Source organism: Pongo abelii, chromosome 10 (assembly GCF_028885655.2).
Source record: "Pongo abelii isolate AG06213 chromosome 10, NHGRI_mPonAbe1-v2.0_pri, whole genome shotgun sequence".
Lineage (NCBI taxonomy): Eukaryota > Metazoa > Chordata > Mammalia > Primates > Hominidae > Pongo > Pongo abelii.
The window spans coordinates 31,956,334-31,981,256 of NC_071995.2; the positions used below are offsets into that span (position 1 = coordinate 31,956,334).

The 24,923-nt window shown below is 38.1% G+C and overlaps 1 protein-coding gene across 2 annotated transcripts in view; it reads right to left on the reverse strand.

Annotated features, from left to right (window-relative positions):
* Positions 1-15,981: 15,981 nt before the first annotated feature.
* IPO8 (importin 8) overlaps positions 15,982-24,923 on the reverse strand; it is a 67,212-nt gene continuing 58,270 nt past the window's right edge. For both annotated transcript variants that reach the window (XM_002823074.3, XM_009247588.3), the window contains 4 exons: positions 23,950-24,155; positions 21,072-21,275; positions 18,891-19,007; positions 15,982-17,951 (listed from right to left, as the gene is read on the reverse strand). In XM_002823074.3, coding sequence (XP_002823120.1) covers positions 17,854-17,951; positions 18,891-19,007; positions 21,072-21,275; positions 23,950-24,155 — 625 coding nt within the window. In that variant the 3' untranslated portion in view covers positions 15,982-17,853. The remainder of the gene's footprint in view (positions 17,952-18,890; positions 19,008-21,071; positions 21,276-23,949; positions 24,156-24,923) is intronic.

The window sequence follows — 24,923 nt, forward strand, 5'->3', positions numbered from 1 at the left end:
AAAGCTCCCTTTGAAGAATAGAGCATTTCTATAAATATAAAATAACATAACTTGGGTTAAAAAATTAAGTAAAATAATTTTTGCATAACCACGCTCTTTTTCTTCTCTCCCTGTTTTTTTTTTGTTGTTGTTTTTTCAACTTTTAAGTTCAGGAGTACATGTGCCAGGTGTGCAGGTTTCTTACACAGGTAAACCAGGGCCATGGTGGTTTGCTGCACAGATCATCCCGTCACCTAGGTATTAAGCCCAGCATCCATCAGCCATTCTTCCTGATGCTCTCCCTCCCCAACCCCTCCCTCTGATGGGCCCCAGTGTGTGTTGTTGCCTCCCTCATCATTCAACTCCCACTTATAAGTGATAACATGCAGTGTTAGTTTTCTGTTCCTGCATTAGTTTGCTGAGGATAATGGCGTCTAACTCCATCCATGTCCCTGCAAAGGACATGATCTTATTCATTTTTATGGCTGCATAGTATTCCATGGTGTATATGTACCACATTTTCTTTATCCAGTCTATCACTGATGGGTATTTGGGTTGATTCCAGGTCTTTGCTATTTTGAATAGTGCTGCAATGAGCATATGCATGCATGTATCTTTATAAAGAATGATTTATGTTCCTTGAGGTATATACCCAGTAATGGTATTGCTGGGTTGATCCCATTGGTATTTCTGTCTTTAGGTCTTTGAGGAATTGCCACACTGTCTTCCACAATGGCTGAACTAATTTATGCTCCCACCACCAGTGTAAAAGCGTTCCTTTTTCTCTGCAACCTTGCCAGCATCTGTTGTTTTTTGACATTTTAATAATAGCCATTCTGACTGGCATGTTCTCTCCCTGTTTTTAATGCTAAATTACAAGGTAAAAAAGAAAAAAAAAACCCTAAGAATAAAGACAATTTTCCTTTTATACAACGTCACGCTTACGATTAGAGGGTGTAACTCACCAAGGCAGCCAGGTCTTCCTCTACAAATCCCTGTTCTATAGACAAAGAAAGTCCTACCCAGTCAGTGTCAAAACGCAGAAGCTCAGATTTCCTCAACTTCTGCTGTCTGAAAAATCACATTTTTTCTGCTAAACAGCTTTGTCTAATACTTAATTAGTAATATCTAATACTGAAAATAATGTTCTATAAAACAGAGTCATTTTGTTATTGGCTAATCTTCTGAAAAAAGAATGTGAAACTGTACCTCAGTAGCACCGTGACACTTTGGTTTCATTTCTTAAACCAAAAATATCATCGCTTACCTTTTCCTCTTTGGTTCTGATTTTCACGAAAATCAAAACGTAGAAACTGGCAGTTTTCTAAGAGTCTCAATTCACAAAGTCCATCTGAAATTTTGGAAACTAAAATAAAGATAAGCAAATCATTGATATCCTCAAGCTGTTTTTTTGAACTGCTCTGTCAGGCTGATAGCAGCCTTTAACTTCCAAAGCTATCAACCCCTCAAATACTTTTTTATGTCTAAAATATTTAAATTAAAAAATTCAAATCACCTAGCAGCAGTCTTCCTAGCTTGCTCATTATGAACAAATTTCTTCCATCCCTTTTCTCTCCACTGCATTTTGAGTTCATAGAGTAAGGTGCGCTAACAAGTGGATGATTAAGTCAACCTCATTTTCTGCCCTTTGGGGCTGTAAGGATGATCTCCTATTGGCTACGTTCTATAGTTACTGAGAAAAGTGATAGATAATCAAGTCCGAAAATAACAAGTACTGACTACAAGTGCTCACAAGTCCCACCTACTGTGTGATCAGCACAAAGCAGAGCCCTGGGGCAAGGGTGGGGTGGGGAGAAGCGCAAAGGAAAAATATGGCATCTCTGGCATCAGTCCCACCACAGTGACCACCACCCCACCTCCCAATACGCACATACACACAAAGCCTTTGGGAGTGTGTAGGTTAAGAGAGTTTTTCAGCAGAAGGATTTGACTTTGTTCCCAGCCTTCCCAATGATGACAACATGACTTATGCCATTATCCACTCTGTTTCCTCATCTACTCTTCTCCTTCTATCTGTTGCTTCTTTTATATCAGATAGACAAAATACTCAGGGTGAACCAGACTAAGAACTATTCCATCTCTAAAACTCTAGTAGATATTTAATGAGCTTAGCATGTATAGCTAGTATGTTTCTAATATAAATTAAATTTTCAGATAGGAGTAAAAGGAAATAAAGAGGTACTGAAAGAAAAATTAGAAAATGGAAGATAAATGAGAATGATAAAGTACAAAAGCTTGTTAAAAATGGTATCAATGACCTTTAAAAGATATGTTGGTTCATAAATGCTCTTTTAAAAGGCAAGAAACAACATACTAAGGGTTTAAAATTCCAGAATGTTTTACAGAGTATCAAGAAACATGTATGGGCAAAAATACTTTTTGATGGTCTCAATCTCCTGACCTCGTAACATGGTGAAACCCCGTCTCTACTAAAAATCCAAAAAATCAGCCGAGCGTGGCGGCAGGCGCCTGTAGTCCCAGCTACTCGGGAGGCTGAGGCAGGAGAATGGCATGAACCCAGGAGGCGGAGCTTGCAGTGAGTCAAGATCACGCCACTGTGCTCCAGCCTGGGCAACAGAGCAAGACTCCGTCTCAAAAAAAAAAAAAAAAAAAAATACTTTTTGAAATACAGGAGACAAGAATTGGTCTGTCCAGAATTAGTAACAGAGAATGAAGGTGGCCCCCGGATGAAGACAAACAGCCCAGTCCCCTTCCCCTGTTTGCCCAGTGTGCACCGCCAAGGCAGAAGCTGGCCACAGCCCTGCTCATGTTCATATTCTTCTGTGGTGACTTTTAGACGTCCTTTCTTCTCGATTTCTGGTGACTTCTGCACATTTCTACAGCTCTCAAAAGAGGAAATTATGCAAAGGCAATTCACTCCATTTTTAAGACATTCTCTTTCTCTCATATATATATATATATGTTTTTAAATTCTGTACTTAAACTTTGCTTTAAAAGGGCCATAAATTAATACCCCAAGGACCATATTTACAATTGTATAGAAAGCATGCAGTGGAAAATATATTCACCATAAAGAAATGCACTTTACAGCATTTAAAAAACATGTTTCCTTAATTAAGGTATACTGTTAATCATGATATAGTACAACTGGACCATGTTGATTTCATTCCCTTGCAAAATCTCTTAGAGGTTCTGTTAAACCTGATTGACAGCACAACCCATTACTCTAATTTACTGGTTCTCTGCATGGCAGAATAAAATTAACAGTGTCACCATTGCCAAGCCACAGCTCAACAGAAGATCTGAGGAGCCAAAAGCCTGTGTTATTATATGAGCAATTCTCTTCTTGTCTTTAAAGCCCACAGTGAATTCTAAACCCAGAAGTCACTGAAAAGCAGATTTCAAAGTTGAATATAAACATGAGATGGCAAAAATCGAACCCAAGGGCAGAAGGCATGCCAGGCTTATGAATACTCCCAAATGATTCTGAGAAAGCTTTGCAGCAGTGCAAGTTTATCATGAACTTTAAACTGATCTATTGAACTGTCTCAGTTGCGTGACTTAGTAGAGCTGACCCACTGAGTAACAGATACATCCGTTACTACAAATGAGCGTATTAACAAGTATAACTCAAGATAATGCCTGAATATGTGAGAAATTCATTCAGCCACAGCTGCAAATGGGGTTTTATGACCATATAAATATAACCTATAAGTTAGATCATGTCTTTTCATTTGTAGAAAGTTTTACATATTAAAAAAAAAATCTGGCTAAAAATAAAAATGATAGTCCCTGAGAACAAAGGCATACATCTGTAAACAGATGCAAACTGAATCTAAGCTACAGATTGTCATATCTGTTTTTAAATGTAGCTTATTTTGAAAGTAGACAACTGAGGCCATTTTAGGAAAACTCAGTTATCATATTCACTTTTGAATTTTACCCTATCGTTGAATTTTGGGGTGAGGAGGGGTCTTAGAGATTGCCTAGTTCTGCTTCATATGAGATGTCTGCATTGCCTCTCCTGTGTTCTGGATAATGCCTGATTGTTCTCCTAGCAGTTCAGTGTGCATTGCCTTTATTTATATTGCAAAGCATAGGAGAACGTATGGGACCCTAGGTTAGAAGAAAGACACTATTTCAGATAACACAAACACTCCATTCTGTAGCCCCCAAATAAACAGAAGTAAAGGCTTCTGCCTCACTTGTCAAAATGAGAAACCAGTGTTTTCACACTCATGCTGGAAATCATGTTTATCCTTTGTTTTCTGTTCAATTTCTATTTTTAATGATCTTTCCCTTGCTCTCTTCTTCACTATGTTTTTACCCCAATATTTCTCACAGTTTCTACATTTTCACAAGTTACTAAATATTGGAGCTTTCTGAGCTTTGTGTGACATTTTACCCCAAATCATAGCTTTTTAAAATGGAATATGTATCTTTAAGCAGGCCACTTCCAAAGATAAACAGCAACAAGAGACAGAAACGATGTTAGAAGGCATGTCAACTTTTATTTGCCGACAGACTTCTCCCTTAGAAAAGAGTGGGAAGCAGGCCAGGTGGGGTGGCTCACGCCTGTAATCCCAGCACTTTGGGAGGCTGAGGCAAGTGGATGGCCTGAGCTCAGGAGTTTGAGACCACACAGGGCAACATGGTGAAACCCCGTCTCTACTAAAAATACAAAAAAAAATTAACCAAGTGTGGTGGTACATGCCTCTATTCCCAGATACTTGGGAGGCTGAGGCCAGAGAATCACTTGAGCCCCAGAGGCAAAGGTTGCAGTGAGCCGAGATCGTGCCACTGGACTCCAGCTTGGGCTACAGAGTGAGACACTGTCTAAAAAAAAAAAAAAAAAAAAAAAAAAAAAAAAAAAAAAGACAGGGGAAGTTAAAAGGGGCTTCCCTGAAATTAGAAAGCTGTTTTTCATGAGCTGATTGAAACATCTGACTCCAAGATGATTTCTATACCCACAAGATGTATGATTTTAGCAGACTGTAAACTCTATCTTCCCAGGCTCCTCAGGAAGATGCTATCTCAGGCCAGGCATGGTGGCTCACACCTGTAATCCCAGCAATTTGGGACGCTGAGGCAGAAAGATCACTTGAGCTCAGGTGCTTGAGACCAGCCGGCCAACATGGCAAAACCTTGTCTCTACTAAAAACACAAAAATTAGCCGGGCATGGTGGTATGAGCCTGTAATCCCAGTTACTCAGGGGGCTAAGGCAGGAGAATAGCTTGAACCCAGGAGGCAGAAGTTGCAGTGAGCTAAGATCGCACCACTGCACTCCAGCCTGGGCAACAGAGTGAGACTCCGCCAAAAAGAAAAAAAAAAAGATGCTATCTCTCATGAAGAGGTGGTCTGTGTCCCCTCCTTTTGAATTTGGGATGGCCTTGTGACTCATCTTGGCCAACAGGATGCCTAAGTGGCATTGTGTGACTGTTGAAGCTGGGCTATGGAGAAGCCCCCTACAAGCACCCATGTCTGCTTTCTTGGAACACAGTCATTGCTGGGTGAAGGAGTCCAGCCTAGCTTCCTTGAAGACGAATGTTCAAATAGAGAGGCCCAGCATGCAAGGCAAGCCCAGCAGCAGTATCCAACCAACCCACAAAACCCTAAGAAATAATAAATCATTGTTGTTTTAAGCCATAAACTTTGGAGTAGTTATGCAATAAAGGCTGAGATAGGGGTGGAGTGCTATTATACCAAACAAAAAAACTAAACATGTGGTATCAGGTAACTATTAGAAACTGGAGAGAGGATGGCCCACATTCTGTAGGAGAGGAAAAATCAGTAAAACTATTGCCCATGGTAACTCAGAAGGTTAAGAAATCCACCTAATAAACTTGTGAGTCTGGCAAAGGGGATTTAAAAGCAAAATTTGGGAGAATCAGTTGGCTTTTTTTTTTTTAAGCTGTGTATGATGCAGCATGGAAAGAAAAAGATAAAAGAATTGTTCAGTTTGCAAGTCAAATTTAGAGAAAAAAGAGCTAGGGTGTTCTAGATAAGGAAAGAAAACTGTTCAGTATTTCTAATATCTCTAATCAGCAAAACATCATCAAAATGAGAGATGACCTTAGTGTTGAATCAAAGATGTGGCTGGTGGTAAGATCTTTTGTTGTTTTTTTTTTGTTTTTTTTTTTGAGACAGAGTCTCGCTCTGTCGCCCAGGCTGGAGTGCAGTGGCACCATCTCAGCTCACTGCAAGCTCTACCTCCTGGGTTCAGGCCATTCTCCTGCCTCAGCCTCCTGAGTAGCTGGGACTACAGGTGCCCGCCATCACTCCCGGCTAATTTTTGTATTTTTAGTAGAGATGGGGTTTCACTGTGTTAGCCAGGATGGTCTCGATCTCCTGACCTTGTGATCTGCCTGCCTCAGCCTCCAAAGTGCTGAGATTACAGGCGTGAGCCACCACTCCCAGCCAAGATCTCTTGTTAAGACATCAGATTTAAGGGAGCACCTAGCAGACATTTCTCAGCAAGGTAAAAGGATTTATAAGAAACTTAAAACATTGTCTCACCTGTGGGTCAAATTGGAGAGGTTTGTCTCAAAAAGAATTATAGCTTTGGGGTATGGAGTAAACCCCAATAAGACACGTAGCAAACCCACAAAGTTTCTGAGAGAATTATATTGGTGAGACCACCACTGGTTTGAATTAGAAGGGAGAAAGACCATTCACAATGAAGAGAGTTTGGGGCTAAATTTTTTATAGTTGGTAAGCAAGCTGAGAAGTCTACTTAGCTACAAAGATGGGCCATTTTTATTGAAAAGGAAAAACGTCTCGGAAGGCAGAACCCAAATATCACAGCAGATCCAAAAGCTGGGAAAAAAAAAAACAGGACTAGACAATCAATCCAAGGAAGCAAAGTGAGTTCTCATCAAGTATTCCCTGTCACCAAAGCAATGGGTCCTGGCAATGTGTGTCCAGATAGATTTCAAAATTTCTATGGGCTAATCATTGCTAAGTACCTTCCATTCTTCACATTTTTTTAAATGAGAATACCTATGTGAATATTCTTTCTCTGCCTCACCTTTGTGTGTTGGATGGAGGTGAGGAGGGCAGCAAACTTCTTTTAGTTCTCTGGTGCCTGCATCAAGAAGAGCACATACTGCTTTTGGACCTAATGCAGACAGATTATAAAATAACGGATTTTGAGTATGACCCCATAACTGGATGAGACTTTGGGAGTCTTGGGAAGGAACTTGAATTACTGGGAGAGAATGCAGATTGTGGTATATTTTTACTATAATGGCTCCCAGTGAACTACAATATCCTGAGTCCACCTGCTTTTGCAAAGTGACTTTGCCACCCCACCCATCCAGAGGTAGAATCTACTTCTCTACCCCTTTAATCTGAGCTGAACTTGTTTTATTATAATATAATTTAGCCTAGGCCAGTCACAGTAGCTCATGCCTGTAATCACAGCAACTTGGGAGGCCGAGGCATGTGGGTCACTTGAGCCCAGGAGTTCAAGACCAGCCTGGGCAACATGGTGAAACCCTGTCTTTACAAAAAACACAGAAAATTAGCCTGGCGTGGTGGCATGTGCCTGTAGTCCCAGCTACTTGGGAGGCTGAGGTAGGAGGATCACTTGAGCCTGGGAGGCAGAGGTTGCAGTGAGCTGTGATCACGCCACTGCACTTCAGCCTAGGTGTAGAGACCCTACCTCAAAAAAAAAAAAAAAAAAAAAAAAAAAAAAAAAAAAATTGAATGCAACCTAAGTGATATTGTGACTTCAAAGGCTAGACCATAACAAGTCAGGCAGCTTCTATTTACACTCTCTTGTGAAGTGGCCGTCATCATGTGAAAAACTTTGGTCTTTCTCCTTGAGGATGAATGACTACATGGAGAGAGGGGCCTAGTTGACTCAGATGAGCCCAGCCCCAGGCAATCAAGCAGCTAAATGCAGCTGTGGGAGTGAGCCCTGACAATGCCAAAAAACAAAACAAAAAAAACACCTGATCAATCCACAGAACAGGGAAGGAGGGAAATTATTTTTTTTTAAGCCCGCAAATTTTGGGGTGATTTGTTATGCAGCAAAACTGACTGAAACAGTACATAATGAAATGCCTATTTAATAACAGGTGCCTAATTAATTTCAAATCCCTTTCTTAAATTGTCAGAAGGGCTAATTCCCAAATTTCTGCAGTCATAGTTAAGCCTTACACAGATACAGATAATCTGACCAGCTTTCTCTTAAGCTTCACAGTGCATAAAAAATTCCTCTTTAGAAACATAAAAAAGAAAAAAATGCTCCATCCTTTACCACCTTATCTCCTCTCAAAGTGGGTTTATGAACGTGTATTAGTTATCCATATTAGCATAACAAATGGTCCCCAAATTTAGCAGCTCAAAACAATAATTGTTTATCTCACAGTTTCTGAGAGTCAGGAATCCAGCAGTGACTTAGTTGGGCAATTATGACTCAGAGCCTTCATGAGGTGGTAGTCAAGCCAGGGCTAAGTTTATGAAGACTTGTCAAGGGTTGAAGCATCTACTTCCATGTTGACTCATATGTCTACTGGAAGGAGGCTTCAGTTCCAAATGATGTAGGCCTCTCCATAAAGCTGCTCATGACATGGCTTATGAGCCATGACACTAGAGCAAATAGTATCAGATAAAGCACCCAAGAAGGAAATCAGTTTTTCATAACCTAATCTTGGAAGTGACATCCCATAACTTCTCCTGCATGCTTCTAAACTCATAGTCCAACCATAGAACAATGTGAGGGAATTAGTCAAGGGACAGCAAGAATCTCAGGGGGCCATCTGGGAGGCTGGATATCACAAGCGAAGAATAATCCATCCGCAGTCACACATCTCTCTAGATGCAAAGTGCTAGTGTGTCTCCTACCTCAGTTAGTGTTCTATGTTGTAAGCAACAGCAGCCAGCTCTAGCTAATTTAAGTAGAAAAGGAACTCAATGAAAGGATCCTAGGTTCTCACAGAACTAAAAGGAAATCTTACAAACAAGGCTCAGAAACTGTCAGGATATTTGCTGAATGATTAAAGAGATATTTGATAAATGAAAATATTACATTTATAATATTTTACATTTGTTTAGATACTATGCTATTATAAGAAGTACATTAAACAATCACAGCCTAAGGGATGTAATCAAAATGCAAATTTATTTTTGTTTTCTGTTCTCTCTTTAAATTTTATCCACTGGAAAAAGTTTTTCTCTGCTTTTAGATAACAATTCCTAGCAGACCTGAGGATTTTCTGATCACGCTTAGGAAATAAGCCTCAAAATCACTTAATATTGTAAAACATAGTCTTGATTTAGAAATTTAAATGTCCAGCCCAAAATATTAATCAATACTTCAGTCTTCAAAGATGAGAATTCTCCTGCATCTGTCCTCCACCAATCTATTTATTTTCTATTGCTGCTGTAACAAATTACCACTAATGTAATGGCTTACAACCCACAAATATATCATCTTACAGTTCTAGAGGTCAGCAGTCCTAGATGGGTCTCACTGGGCCAAAATGAAGGTGTTGGTAGGTCGACATTTCATCCTGGAGACTCTAGGAGACTGTTTCCTTGTCTTTTCCAGCTTCTAAAGGCCACCTGCATTTGTTGGCTCCCAGTGCCCTTCCTCCATCTTCAAAGTCAGCAATAATGGACTCAGTCCTCAAATCCTGTCACTCCAGCCTTCTCTTCTGCCTCCCTCTCCCACTTTTAAGAAACTCCATGATTACATTGGGTGCATGTGGATAACCCAGGATACTCTCCCTGTTTTAAGATCTGCTGATTAGCAAACTGAATTCTATCTGGAATCTTAATTCCCCTTTGCCATGTAAAGTTACATTTTTACAGTTTCCAAGGATTAGGACATAGACATCTTTGCATGTTTGGGGGTCGTGGTTCGGGAGTCGCTATTCTGCTTACCACAGCCTATAATACAGCAGCCAATCACAGGACAACCACTGGTAAGGATGAACACAGTGTGGTGGGATCATGAAACAGCAGAAAGGGAAGTAGCACCACCTGGCAGTGGTGGCTAGTTAAGATTATTCCCTGTTTATTAAACCTATGTTGAAAGAAGAGGCTAAAAGCCTAACAAGTGGAGTTATACTGAAAAAGTAAACAAGCTCCTTATTTATTTCTGCCTTCAGAGAATCACTTGACTATACTGCCCAGCCACAACCCCATTAATGGTACTTGCAGTACTAAATATAGAGTCTAAAACTTCACTCATTGGAAATATGGTGCCTCACAGCAAAGGTTTCAAATGCAACCCATTTAACTAGCAAAATGAAAATTGGTCTTATTCCCCCGAAGTAGACAACACCCTCATGAAGAAATAAACACTTCTTGCTGGTACCTATTGATGTTAAATATCTTGTTTTATTTGAAAATGCTACCAATCCTGACACCACCCAGCTGAGGGTTGTCTGACAGCAGCAGCTGCAGGGAGCTAAAAATTATGAAATTAAATTTGTAGTTTTGATTACTGGGATTGGCCAACATTGGGTTATCTGGTTTGGAAATCTGTGTGTAATACATACATACAACAAATTCCTTATTTTGAAAAAAGTACACAATTTGTATTAGTAAAAAAAAAATCAGCTTCTTGCTAAATAGCAACACAAAAGCATATGAAAGTATAAATCTCACTGCTAACGGTAAATACATAGACAAATAGAGAATAATGTAATATTGTAATGGTGGTGCATAAATCACTTTTAACCCTAGCATAAAAGACAAAAGTATTAAGAATATAACCACAAAATATTGGTTAATGGATACACAACATAAAAAGCAAATTCTGACATCAATAACAAAGTGGGGAATGGGAGAGTAAAAGTGTAGTTTTTGTATGTGATTGAAGTTATCAGCTCAAAATAGACTGGTACAATTCTAAGGAGGGTTATGCAAGCTTCACAGTAACTACAAAGAAAAAATCTTCAGCAGATACAAAAAAGAGAAAAGAATCAGAGTATATAACCATAAAAAATTATCAAATCACAAAGACAGCAAGAGGGGAAGAGAGGAACAAAAGAACCGCAAAACAGAAACCAATGAACAAAATGGCAGTAGTAAGTTCTTACCAATCAATAATTTCTTTAAATGTAAATGTATTAAATTTGCCAATCAAAGTTATAGAGTAGCTGAATGGATTAAAAAGCAAGATCTAATTATAGGGCGTCTACAAAAGACTCACTTTAGATTTAAGGACACACATAGGCTGAAAGTGAAGGGATGAAACAAGATATATCATGCAAATAGTCACCAAAACAGAGCGTAAGCAGCTTTTCTTATATTAAACAAAAAGACTTTAAGTCAAAAACTGTCACAAGAGACAAAGAAAGTCATTACATAATGATGAAAGGGTCAATTCAACAGGAAGACATAACAATTATATATGCACCCAACATCAGAGCGCCTAAATATATAAAGCACACATTGATAAATATGAAGGGAGAAATAGACAGGAGTAGAATGTATTAGGAGACTTCAATACCCCACTTTCAATAATAGTTCATCCAGACATTAGAGAAATAAAGAAACAGTGGTTTTGAATAACACTATAGGCCAAATGGACCTAACAGACATGTAGAGAACCTTCTACCTAATGGCAGCAGAATAAAAATTACTCTCAATTGCACATGAAAGATTCTCCAAGACAGATTACATGCAAGGTCACAAAACAAGTTCTAACAAATTTAAGAAGACTGAAATAATTTCAATTATCTTTTTTGACTACAAAGAAATGAAACTAGAAATCAATAAAAGAAAACTGGAGAAATTCACAAATACATGGAAACTAAACAATATATTCAACCATTAGGTCAAAGAAGAAATTTTAAAAATTAGAAGATATTGTGAGACAAACAAAAACACAACATGCCAAAACTTACGGGAGGCGGCAAAAGGAGTGCTGAAACGGAAGTGTATAAATGTCTACATTAAAAAGTGTATAAATGTCTACATTAAAAAAGATCTCAAACAACCTAACATTATACCTCAAGGAACTAGAAAAAAGAAATAAGCCCAAAACTAGCAGAAAGAAGGAAATAATAAAGACTAGAGCAGAAATAAATGAAGACCAGAAAACAAAAGAAAAATCAACAAACTGAAAGTTTTTTTTAAAAGATAATCAAAATCAACAAACCCTTAACTAGGAAAAAATAAGATAAAATCAGAAATAGGAGATATAACCAATGCCAAAGAAATTTTTAAAAGGAACGAATATGAACAATCACATGTTAACACATCTGACAACCTGGAAGAAATGAATAAATTCCTAGAAACATACAAGCTACCAAGATTGAATCAAAAAGAAATAGAAAGCCTGAACAGATCAATAACAAATAAGGAGATTGAATCAGTAATTTAAAACCTTCAATCAAAGAAAAGCCCAGGAACCAACTGGAAGAAGAAACCAGTGAATTAGAGGCAGTGAAAAAAGGCAACTGGAGCGTACTTTCCAAGAAGTTGCACACAATGAGATAGCTGAGGAAGGGCCAAATTACTTAGGGTGGCCAGGTGGCCTCACACTTCCAATCCCAGCTCTTTGTGAGGCCAGGGTGGAAAGATAGTTCAAGGCCAGGAGTGCGAGACAAGCCTGGTCAACATATTGAGTCCCTGTCTCTACAAAAAATTTTAAAAATAGCCAAGCATGGTGGTGCTTGCCTCTACTCCCAGGTACTCAGGAAGCTAATGTAGAATTACTTGACCCCATGGAATCAAGCTGCAGTGAACTGTGATCGCACCATTGCATTCCAGCCTGGGCAACAAAGTGAGACCCTGTCTCTAAAAATAAAGTAAAATAAACTTAGGGCATTATGACCCATGTTAAGGATTTTCTTTATCCTAAAGCCATTAAGGGATCTTAATCAGGTTTTTCATACAATCAATATTTTGCACTTTGAATAAATCATTCTATTGTGTGAATAGGTTAAGGATGGTGCTGTGGGACAGAAGAGCAGATGTAAAAGCTAATATTTGAAGATTCTAGAATATTCTAGCAAAGCAATGGTGGTAGCTTACACTAAGGTGACATCGAAAGAAGTAGAGACTCAAAATACATTTTGAAGAGCGAATCAGTGAGACATAGTAAGTGTTTGGGTCTGGGGAGTGAGGAAGTGGAGTGAAGATGAACAAGCTTAAAAATTAAATAGAGAAGAATGAGGCCATAAGGGGAAAGGAAAGGAAAAGAACAGCTGGAGTTAGAAGAAGGGTGCTTTGCCATGCAGACTACAGAAAGAGAGGTCTGAAAAAAATAACCTACCTGGAATGCTGCTGCACATAGAAACTGTGCACTAGATTTAGGAACAGAAAGTAGGGGGCACAGTGACCCACAGACAACAGCTCCCTTCCAGTGGCATACATCTACTTCACCATCCAGCTGCTGTTGCACACTTGTTTTCTCCACAGGAACCTATCTCCAAGATCTTATTTGTGGCCTCCGAGATGCCTCTAAGATCCAAACTCATTGGCAGAACGTCAATTATCCATTTGTTCATGTGTTCATTCTATTTACCATGCTTAGCCACCAGATGCAGGGCATTACAAAGACAACAAAACATGTCTACAAAGTATTAATACCACATAAAGCATAATCTCTGCCCTCAAGTCTATAATCAATGGTGTGAGCAATTCAAGGCCAAGCAAAACACATACCAGTGGTGTTGACAAGAGGAAAGGGCTCATTCCGACGGCAGGGATTACCCACATGTGAAGGCATTCTAGTTCATTGGCATGCTGAAGACAAGTAGAGTCAAACTGTATGGAAATCAGGAGGGATGAGGGTCCAGCTGCAGGCAGTTCTCAAAAGAGAAATGACTGGCAAGGAAGAGAAACTGAGGGTACTGCCCACACTCATTAGGCAGTAGGAATGGTGGGTCACTCTAAATTTAAGAGTGATGTGTTGAGACACTGGGCCACAGTGCACAGGTGCCTGTGAGGCCCTACTGTGTAGTTCCCTTTCTCCCCAGGTTTTCCCTTCATACCTAGGGAGAGCCAGTGGGGAAAGTCTCCATAAGGTCACTCCTGCCTGAGTTGCTCTCAGCCCCTGCATATTGCATAGCCTATAGAAAGCCTCCAATTTCCAGCTCTTGAGGGGCACCCATCTACTTGTGAAATCTTTTTCAAGTTGGATGACCTCCAAGATGAGCTTCTTCCCATGTGTCCTGCAAGGAGCATGTATATCCCCTTCTCTTCCTCCTTGATGTCTGGGCTTGCACTCCCTCCTCTTCACAAGACAGCCCTTTCCTTCCTCTAGCAGCACGGCTGTCTGGCCTGGACTCTCAGACCACCCAGACACATGCCTTCTGTCACCTACACACCTCTCTTGGCTACAGGATCAGCCATAGTTGCCCTTTGTGCTTCTTCCTCAAACATAGTCTATCTACAGAGTATAAGCCATCTCTTTATTTATTGATTTTGCAGCCTTTCTTGCTAGCAGACTGCCTAGAAATTTCCCAATTCACCCAGGCAGCATTTGTACAGCAGTCTCAATGGAGAGAGTAAGGTGGAACAGAAAAGACTGCTATTTAAGGCTCATCTGGAATAATTTTTAATGCATGAAACATTCATGCATACACACCCATGCACGCACATGGTCCTAATACATGGCCAAGTTTCCCTTTTATGCCTGGATTATTCAGTCTCCCTTGCTAAACAGAAAACTGTACTATAATTCATTATATTACTTAATGACAATTTAAAATAACTGTTTTCTTAGGAATTTTCACTGATTAACAATGTAATGGGTCTTACCATCATGCAAGTACAAGTATGTGCCCCATGAACTTTCAGTCAATAATGGACTACATAAATGACAGTAGGCCCATAAGAGAATGGAGCTGGAGAATTCCTATCACCTAGTACTTACTATACTTGTTATTTTAGTGCATACTCCTACTTATTAAAAAAGTTAACTGTGAAACAGCCTCAGGCAGGTCCTTCAGTAGGTATTCCAGAAGGAGGCATTGCTACGTAGGAGATGACAGCTCCATACATGTTATTGCCCCTTAAGACCTTCCAGTGGGACAAGACGTGGAGGTGGAAGACAGGGATATTGGTGATCCTGACTTTATGTAGGCCTACGCTAATGTGTGTCTTAGTTGCTAACAAAGTTTAAAAAGTAAACAAATTTTAAAAATAGAAAAAAGCTTATAGAATAAAGATATTAAAAAGGAAAATGTTTTTGTACAGCTGTACAATGTGATTTAAGCTAAGTGTTATTACAAAAGAGCTAAAAAGTTAAAAGTTCACAAAAAGTTACAGTAAGCTAAGATTATTGAAGAAAATTGTTTTATAAATTTAGTGTAGCCTAAGTATACAGTTTTATAAAGTCTACAATAGTGTGCAGCTGCAGCAATGTCCTAAACATTCATGTTCACTCACCACTCACTCACTCAAAGCAGCTTTCAGTCCTGCAAGCTCCATTCATGCATTTTTAACTTTTATACCACATTTCTAGTGTACCTTTTGTGTTTAGATACATAATTACTTACCATTGTATTACAATTGCCTATAGTATTCAGTATAGTACAGTAACATGCTGTACAGGTTTGTAGTCAAGGAGCAATAGGCTATCCCATGTAGCCTAGGTGCGTAGTAAGCTACACCATCTAGGTTTGTGTAAGTAGACTCTAGGATGCTCACACGATAACAAAATGCCCATGAAGCATTTCTAAGAACATATCCATTACCATATTACCAGTCCAGTTTTGACCAGTAATAATTTGATAGTAGACCCATCAGAAAATTGCACCATTTTAGTGACATCTTCCTTTCCTTCAAGGTCCTGCTGTGGTTGAACGCCCTGTGCCTTTCCAGAGCTCCAACACTCTTTTATGCGGACCTCCTGGTTCATGAGATGGGCTTTCACTCCCTACTTCTCCCCATGTATTAGCTGTTCCTGATAAGCCCTGGTTACCCTCCCAGACCTACAGTCCACCTTGCTTCAGGTCCCCAGGTGTCAGGAAAACATACTGATGGGTTATTATCAACTGCTTAAAGCACCTCCACATTTCAGAAAACATTTCACACAGAAGAGTTCAGAATCCTGGGAATCAGTCCGCATTTTATTTTATAGTACATTCATATAAGTTCCTGCATTTCCAAGGTAACCAGGTCACATTCAGGTTAGCACTGCTGGTAACAAAATCATACAACTACCCTGGCTTCAAAAACAAGGTAGGGCAATGCACATTAATACCTCTTTCCCTTTAATACTGCAGAAGACAATACATCACAAAATAAAATCTCAAAAATCACATGCCTTTTACAATCCAGTGTGAAGGCATATTATTTATGTTAAAATTAGACCACGTGGAACATGAGAATAAAGAGTTTGAAAGCTCTCTAAAATTTCTCCCAATGCCATCTTTCGCTTCTAACTGCCAGTTGGCACATTCAGCTTCAATGCCTTGGGAAGGGAGGGGCAGAGGAAAGCAGGGGGTCACTGAACTCCAAAACTCATGGTTTTCCAGGCTACTTCTATAGAGATTACTTAACCTAAAATTTTAAAGAGTTAATATGCATAAGGGATGGTAATATCAGAAGCACCTGAAAAAAATTCCTCCAGTCACTGATGGGAAATTTAAGCTGTGAATTTTTGTGAATTTTCAATTTCACAGAAAGGAAAATCTGTATCACATCCAGTAATATGTTAAGTTCTGAAGATACATTTTCATTTTTCTGAATAAAAACCCTATATGACCCATGTTCTGGTCTTGAACCAGGTCAGAAAAACACTGTAATCTCCATCTGCAATATTTCCTATAGGCCACCTAAAAGTGCAGCTGCCCCAACCCTTGAAAAGTTTGAGAAGTCAAACTGAGCTATAATAAAGACACAAAAAAATTAGGTAGGAGAAAATTCAAATAGGTGAGAAAGCAAGAAGTTAGATTTGTTTGGGTCTTTTTCCTAGATTAAAAAAATATATAAAATGCTTTGGACCCTAGTCCAACACAGCTGGAATGATAAGTTATTTAAAATACAAGTCCCCATCCAGAAAGACAGTGTGCTTACGTAGCACCTTTCTCTTAGAAGTTCAATGTGCTTTAGGTATGATTACCAATTAATTGCATAATTACATTATTCAGAATATACTCAGACTTACTGTTAACTCCAGTGACTAAAGAGCCCCTGCCACTTGCTGCCAAGAAAATGAGTCCTGAACTTACAAGGTTAGGAGTGAAATTGATATGTGTATTTTTTGACCCCAAAAGAAATACCACCCCTTTTCAAGGCAGAAAAAAATGAGAGAAGAGGGAGTAAGACACTTCTTTAAAAAGCCACAAAACATCTTATGAAAAACCAGAGCCAGTGCATATTTTATAATACAACCCCTGAAAAAAGCCCCCCAGCAGCAGGGTGAGCAGAGGGAGCAGTGAAGATTTTGAAACCAGAGTGACTTGCAGTAACTGCCTAACAATAAATTCACAGAGTAAAATGCAGAATAGTCGACATATAACCAAGGTTTATGTTGTATCTAGAAATATGTTTTATGCTTTAAAAAAAATTGCAATGCACTCCAAAAATTTTTTTCTGATAATTCATGTACAACAGAAGGCACTGTTATCCGCATAAATCCATTGATTCTGCATGGCAAAAACCTGAGACGTGCAAGTCTATCCAATCCTCTAAAACAATCTTGGGCATTCAGCCTGTGGAACATATGGTTTGTCCTTTTCAGTCCAATGATTGTTTTTCTTTCATTTCATACTTACAGTAGCTGTTTAAAATATATATTTCAGGGTGACAAAGGTCAAAGGGGAAAGAGTAGATAAAAGTGCTGCCTAATGCCAGATGGTAACTGGTACAGCAGGAGGGCCCTAAAAGCAGCCCCCTCATTTCATCCCCTTGACCCTCACACTCCTTTTGTGAAATAAAATGCAGCGATGACATTTGGTCAGCTGATGTTCTTTCCTTCAGTTGTTGCTGGGCACAGTCCCAAAATTAAATGCGGAGAGGACTCCTTTGTTTTCAAAGGTGAAGCCTCCCTGTTGTTCAATCTTCTTCTTTGCCTCTAGCATTTTTCAAAAGAAAAGGGGAGAAGAAAAAAAAAAGAATGCTTAAGGTGACAAAGTTGGAGACGACTCAAAGGAGCCAGATTCTTTATATGCTTAGAACTGTGAAAGAATGTGACTGGTAGTATTAGTTATCCTGCCAAAGAATAACTAAGAATAACAGACCCATGTCAATAAGGTGGTATGTTCACTACCATCAGAAGATCTGCAAAAAACGAGTGAAAAGAAAATACATCTCAGAGGTGGATCCTACTTCACTGTCTCTACTGCTGAAAGGGGGCCCAGACTTCTCATATCAGGAGGGCTGACTGAGAATCTGCACAGAACTGAAAATCTAAGTCCATGCAGAAGAACCAGCATTCTAAACTCTAGATGTCTAGTTTGCCATGTTTCCTACTAAAATTTTTTTGTAACTACAAAATCTTTTCCAATGACAATCTACAAGTAACTACAATAATCAACATAGAATAATTCCTCCAGCTTAAAAACTGAAAGTCAACAACAAGAAACAATGTCAAATAAAGCCCAACAATGAGAAATGGAGAGCATTCCATTTCCAGGAACACAAGCTCCTTGCAAGAATTCGTCAAGTCCCTTTGGCCCATGGTTGAAATGTTTAGGGGAGTGATCCAACTGATTAAGTCTCCCTCGGCAAGACTTATCCCAACCCTTACTTTGTACCTTTGCCTCCAACATAGGATAAGAATGTGAATGAGAATACCACTAGGAGATACATATTAATGTGCAGGTTTTTGCAAAGCTAAGACATCATGACTGATTAAAACAATTATACAATAATGACAATTCCTTATTATCTTAAAGTGTGAGTCTCCTAACAATTTCAAAAACAGTGTTTAGGTGCCACCTGGCTCATCAAATAAGGCTGTCTGTTGGCACTCTGACACATGCACTCCACTCTGGAGTTTACTCTGGCTGACCTGCCACCGTCCGTCGGTGCTCTGCCAGTGTGTACACCTCCTGCAGTGCCGTCCTCTGATCCTCACTGAGTGGTGCCATCAGCAGCTGGTACCAGGCAGCATCTCGACTCTGCACAGCTATTGCATTTTGGGAGGAAAAGACAGGAGGGTACAGTGACTATTAATTTAGAGAACAAGTAGTAACATGATCAAATTACAAAGAAATTATCCCAGACAGTAAGAGACAAAGAGTATAGTACTACAACACACACAAGGTAATGAAACTTATGCCAACAAAGGATTATTTCTGAGTACCCACTTAGTACCCAGCTATGTGGGAAATCAAAGGAAGGTTAGGACATTGCAAATCTCTAGTCTGCCTAGTTCTCTGTCTGCTTTGCTGTCTTCTATGGATGTCCTCTAAAATCCAGAACACCAGTACTCACTCATTACCATTTTCCTCTGGAATTTTCATACTACCTGCAGCTTTAGCATTGCTACCACCCCAAGGACTCAAATCTGTACCTCTAGGAAAAACCTTCCCCTAAGCCTCCTGGACTGTTCCATTTGAATAGCTCATCTCAAACTCAACACAACTAAAACCAAATTTAACAATTTCCTCCCAAACCTTCTATCTCTCCATTTATCTCACCAGTTCTATTAGTCTCCCAGTCAACTACTGTACATCCTTAACATCCCTGAGCATGCCCTCTCCACACCCAAAGCTCTGCTTCTTTCTTAATGTCTTTCATCTATATGCTGCTTTCCATCAAATGTCACCCTCCCCATTCCAGGTCTCTATACATCTAAATTAATAAAGTGAACTTCTAACACTTGGCTCCCACATCTAGTCCTTTCCAGTTTTTTCTGCACATCATCCATCACCGGGTAACTCCCCTGAAGTGAATTACCACATCTAAAAGGTCACTGCCTCAGAACACAACTTTCAACACTATTCCAATGGGCAATGGGATGGACCACCTCAGTCCAGAATTCAAGGCCACTATAGCCCAGCCCAACTGTATTCCTTCACAGTCTTTAAGCAGTGGCCCCTACATGCTGGTTTAAAGTTGCTTGTCACTTGAGAAGCATCTTTAAAAATACATCTCCGGAGATTCTACTCAAGACCTAAAAGCTTCCTTGGTGATTATGACACACCCATGTCTGGAACTACACTAGGCCACATCCTCCATATTTCCATCTCCACGTTTATGCTGTTACGTTTCCCATGCTTTGGAATATAGTTTCCTGTGTTCTCTGCCTCCAATTCCTGTGAATTTCAATAAGAACATCTAGGTAGTTTTTTCTTCATTAATGTTATTTGTAGCAACACTAAAAAACACCAATATATTAAGCTAATATTGCCTTATTAGTAACAACATTTACATATAAGGATGTTCATTTTAATAACCCTCATAATGGTAAAAACATTGGAAACAATCTTAAATGTCCCACAGTGGAACTAAATTACAATATAACTATGGAAATACTATCTAACCATAAAACAAATAATCTATATTAATGAGATTTAAAATAATTTATTTAATAATTTTCCAAATATCCTCATTGGTTTGTTTTTATTCTGTAAATTTTCCATTTCCATTTTCTACTAGGTTACTGGTCTTATGCATTTGAGGATGGCCTCTGTACACTGTGTACATTACGCCTATTATGCATATGTGGCAAATATTGTCTCCCCCCAATCATTTATGAGTCCTGTAACTGTAATTATACTGTTCTTTGTTGTATAAAATTGGCAAATTACTTACAAAGTAAAAAGCCACTCTCTTACGGCAGCAATTTCATTCTAGGGATTGTGAATAACTAATAGGTTGTTAGCCACAATTTTTAAGCAATGTATGCCTGAAGCACTTCATTCTTTGCTATAAAAATGCTTGCCCATTTATGCCTAAAGGATGAACAATATACACAGATACTCCACATATTACTTTTGCAAGGATGACCTACAGGCTCACCCTGCTACTTCTCAATGATGAAAGCTGCTAGGATTGGGTGATAGGTGTTTCATTATTTTAATTTCTATCATTTCATGTATGTATGTTTGGGGATTTCTATCATAAGGAATAAACAAAAAATTTTTTAAAAGAATCTAGACCAATCTTGGGCAACTATCAAAACAGGAAGAAATGAAGAAAGAGTTTAGAAAAAAAAAATCAGAAGATGTGGGGAGTAAAGACATACTTATCAGAGCTTGTGTAAAAAACTGATATTCATCCACACTATTGTCAAGGTCAAGTGGAGTACTGAACCCCTCAAGCGCGGTTTCTTCCAATACTTCTTCATCCCAATCATCATCTTCCTCCTCCTCATCTTCACCTCTTCCATTATTTGACTGCATTGCTTGAGCAGTTACATTTGTCTCCTCTTCATCACTTGAAATCTCCTCTGTGAACCCATTAATTATTTAAAAGGAATCAAAACACATAAGGACAAAATATAAAACTTCACGACAAAAACCAAAGACTATAAAACTACACTCTGGAAAGGAAAAAATCTTCCACAAAATTTTAATAAAAATAAATCTTATCCCTGGTCTAAAGAGGAGAGTCAAAAAATAAAAATAAAAAATAAAATAAATAAACCTTATCTTTACTGTAGAGTTTGCTAAGTTGAGAATGTCCTTATCCTCCTCACTGAAAACAAGTTCCCTAAACCTGTTATCCAGATGAACATTACTACTGTTAGGCTATGGAAGTTCATTAATACAAGAATAGTATTCAATTGCAGATTTCAAAATTACCTTTGTTTAAAAAAAAAAGTGACTGTACAGTCAGTGCATGTGTTTTAAACAATGACTTCCTATTGAGAATTCAGTCCTCTTAATTAACTGAGTTGATTATAAACTGCTTAGAAATGCCCAAATGAGATCATTTCTGCCAGTAGAAACAGTAAAAATACAGATCCAGCCATCCTACTTCAGGGTATATATCTAAAATATTTTAAATCAATACGTAGAACAGATGTCAGCAGCCCTGTGTTCATCGCAGCATTATTCACAATAGCCAAGTTACACAATCAACCTAAGTGTCCATCAACAACAGATGAATAAAGAAAATGTGGATTCTTTAAAATGAAACACTATTCAACTTTTAAAAAGGTAATTCTGTCAATTCCAACAACATTGATGAACTTGGACATTATGATAAGTGAAATAAGCCAGGCACAGAAAGACACATACTGCCTGTTCTCACTTATATATAGAATCTAAAACAATCAAACTCATAGAAGTAAAGAGTAGAATGGTGGTTACCAGAGGCTGGAGGTGGTGGGAATGAGGGAATGTTGGTAAAAGGGTACAAAGTCTCAGGAAGAATTAGGTTTTTGTTTTGTTTTGTTTTGTTTTGGTATCTATTGTACAGCATGGTGAATAGAGTTAATAGTAAATGTACATTTCAAAATTGGCAAGACTGTAAATTTCAAATGTTCCCACCATTAAAAAGGGTATTTAAGGTGATGGATATATTAGTTTGATTTAATCATTCCACATTATAGTCACAAATCATAACATCACTTTGTACTCCATAAATATATAATTTGCTAATTTATAATAAAAAGAAATAGCAAAAATGTAAAGAAAAATAGCTACATGTCGCCTGAAAAGTTGAAAACTTGAACTACATTATGTATCACCATGGATTCTGTATCTATTTTCAGTGTCAATCTGTTCCTAGCAGTTAGATTGTAACTGAACTACTGGAACAGGAAGGCAGTAAATGCAGAACAAAAATCAAGAGAGAAATCCTGGAGTAAACCCAAACCAGGTAATATTAACCTAAAACCAGGTCTATTAGACACACCATATTGAAGCAGGTAGATTGAACTAGGTAGTTTTAGGAATAAGGCACTTAACCATAGTTTGGACCAAATACACTAAAAAATGCATAGCAAATTATAACTATTAATACAAAAAGACAGAGAAATACCTCCACTAGTTAATCATTCCATACTTTAGCAGGAAGTACAAGAAAGTCTGGGATATTACTAGAAAATTTTCCCTCAAGCCATATAGTATAAGCCAATAAAGAGTTGCCAAAACAAGAAATTAGAGATCATAACATACTGGAAAAAATAAAAGAATTCTACAACTGTTGACACACAGTTAGCTAAAAACAAAACAAAAATCACACATGCAGCACTTCTAATAAAGAAGCATTTCTTCAAAAGACCTACACAGATTTCAGGAAAACAAATTAGAAGCTGTATTTTGTGCTGAGGAGGGGAGAAAAGGGTAGTTTATAATCCCTGGTATATGAACAAACTGGGATGATGCCAATTAAAAGCGTTTTAAATCTACACATGCTAAAATCACAGAATTTAGCATCAAAAATAGAGCTGTATGTTTACCAGGAAGAGTTCTGATTTTTCTCAGCTAACGAAGTATCTGTTTTTAACCAGGAGAGGAAAAACTCCACCTGGAATTGGAGAATGCTACTTCCTAGTCTTTAGCAAGTAGCTCCACAATCTCATCATTAAACAAAACAAAGGTCTAATATTCAACTCTAACAATCTTATTCTGATTCTCAAGTATATCCACTTCATTTATGTACTTTACCTTAATTTATATTTAAATCACAAATATCTCTCTCAAATATAATTTTTGATGAGTCACCTAAGAACCATTCCAAAAAAAGAAAAAAAAAAGACACTCTCTACTAATCTGTGGTACTAACACTTCAGCTCTTAATGTAATGATTCATTTAACTCATAGCTGCTGCCTTGACGAGGCTGTTAGCACAAACAAGAAAGTTAGATACTAGATTGCTAACTTACAGTCAAGACCATTTGATTGTTATAAATGTGTTTCCTAATGTGTAACAACATCTATTAGGCTCCATAAAAAAATCACTGAGTATATTAGGTGTCAGAAGGTACACAAATCTAAATTTATATCACATGATACAATTAATAGCAAGTCAACCAAGCCCAAAATATTTGTTATACGTGTAGCAGGCCGAAGAATGTAAATCTGTTTAATGTCTCCATATAGACTAGTATTCATATAAAATGCATACACAAATAAAAATCAATTGTAACATTCATTTCAATTAGAAGACTTTACCATTTTCTTCCATATCAGCTTTCTCTGCTTTTGAACGATCTTCCCGGTTTACCAGTTGCCTAGTAGCACAGACCTGCTTTAGGCCAAGGAAAAGGAAAAGAATTGAGGGAACAATCTGTCCCACCACAGCATCTACTGCAGGAGGTCGATTTTGCAATTCCAAAAGGATACTCAGTCCTATTATACACATCTTCCGGTCATGATGCCTGCAAATTTTGAAGAAAAAAAAAATGTAGACATGAGAAGTGGAATAAAGAACAAATTCTAGAGAAACTACAAAAAGAAATGTCCAAGGCATACTCTAAGGTTCATCTGTTGGTATCATACAGAGACATTCCCTGTTTTGTACTGTATGAAATCCTATGTAAATCAAATTTTGTAAACCAATTATTTTCAAAGACCTATTGGGAGTCTGCAATTAACATGGTGAATCTTGCTATAATATCAATTTATGATTAATATAAATGTTATATATGGGCCTCGGCATAAGGAGTTTTAATAAAGCAGAAATACCTATATTTGAGAGCATAAAAGTCCTATACAATGGTGGGGGGGAATGAAGAGTTTCTTAGACTCTTCCAACATTATTAGATTGATCTACAAGGTTTCTCAGCACACATAATCTACCCAAACCCTAAGAGGTGAAAGATGTTTCAAAAACTCAGCATCTAGTAAGATAACTTAATTTAAGCAGTCTACTAAAGTCCTGTGTGCTATAAAATAGCATAAGAAAAATATAAGGACAAGGAAAATTTTATTCAGAAAGAAAAAAAGTTTGACCAGTAAACATTAGACATTTTTCTACTAAACACTTCCTCTAAGTTGCTTAAAACTAAAAAATTAAGAATTAAAAGATTACATTGGCAAAACATTCTTAAAATTGTGTGAATAAAAAATTCACTTGCAGTGATTCAATGTGTTTAAAGTGAGAATAATATAACAAATCCAATAATGAATATTCTACAGGCTTCTGT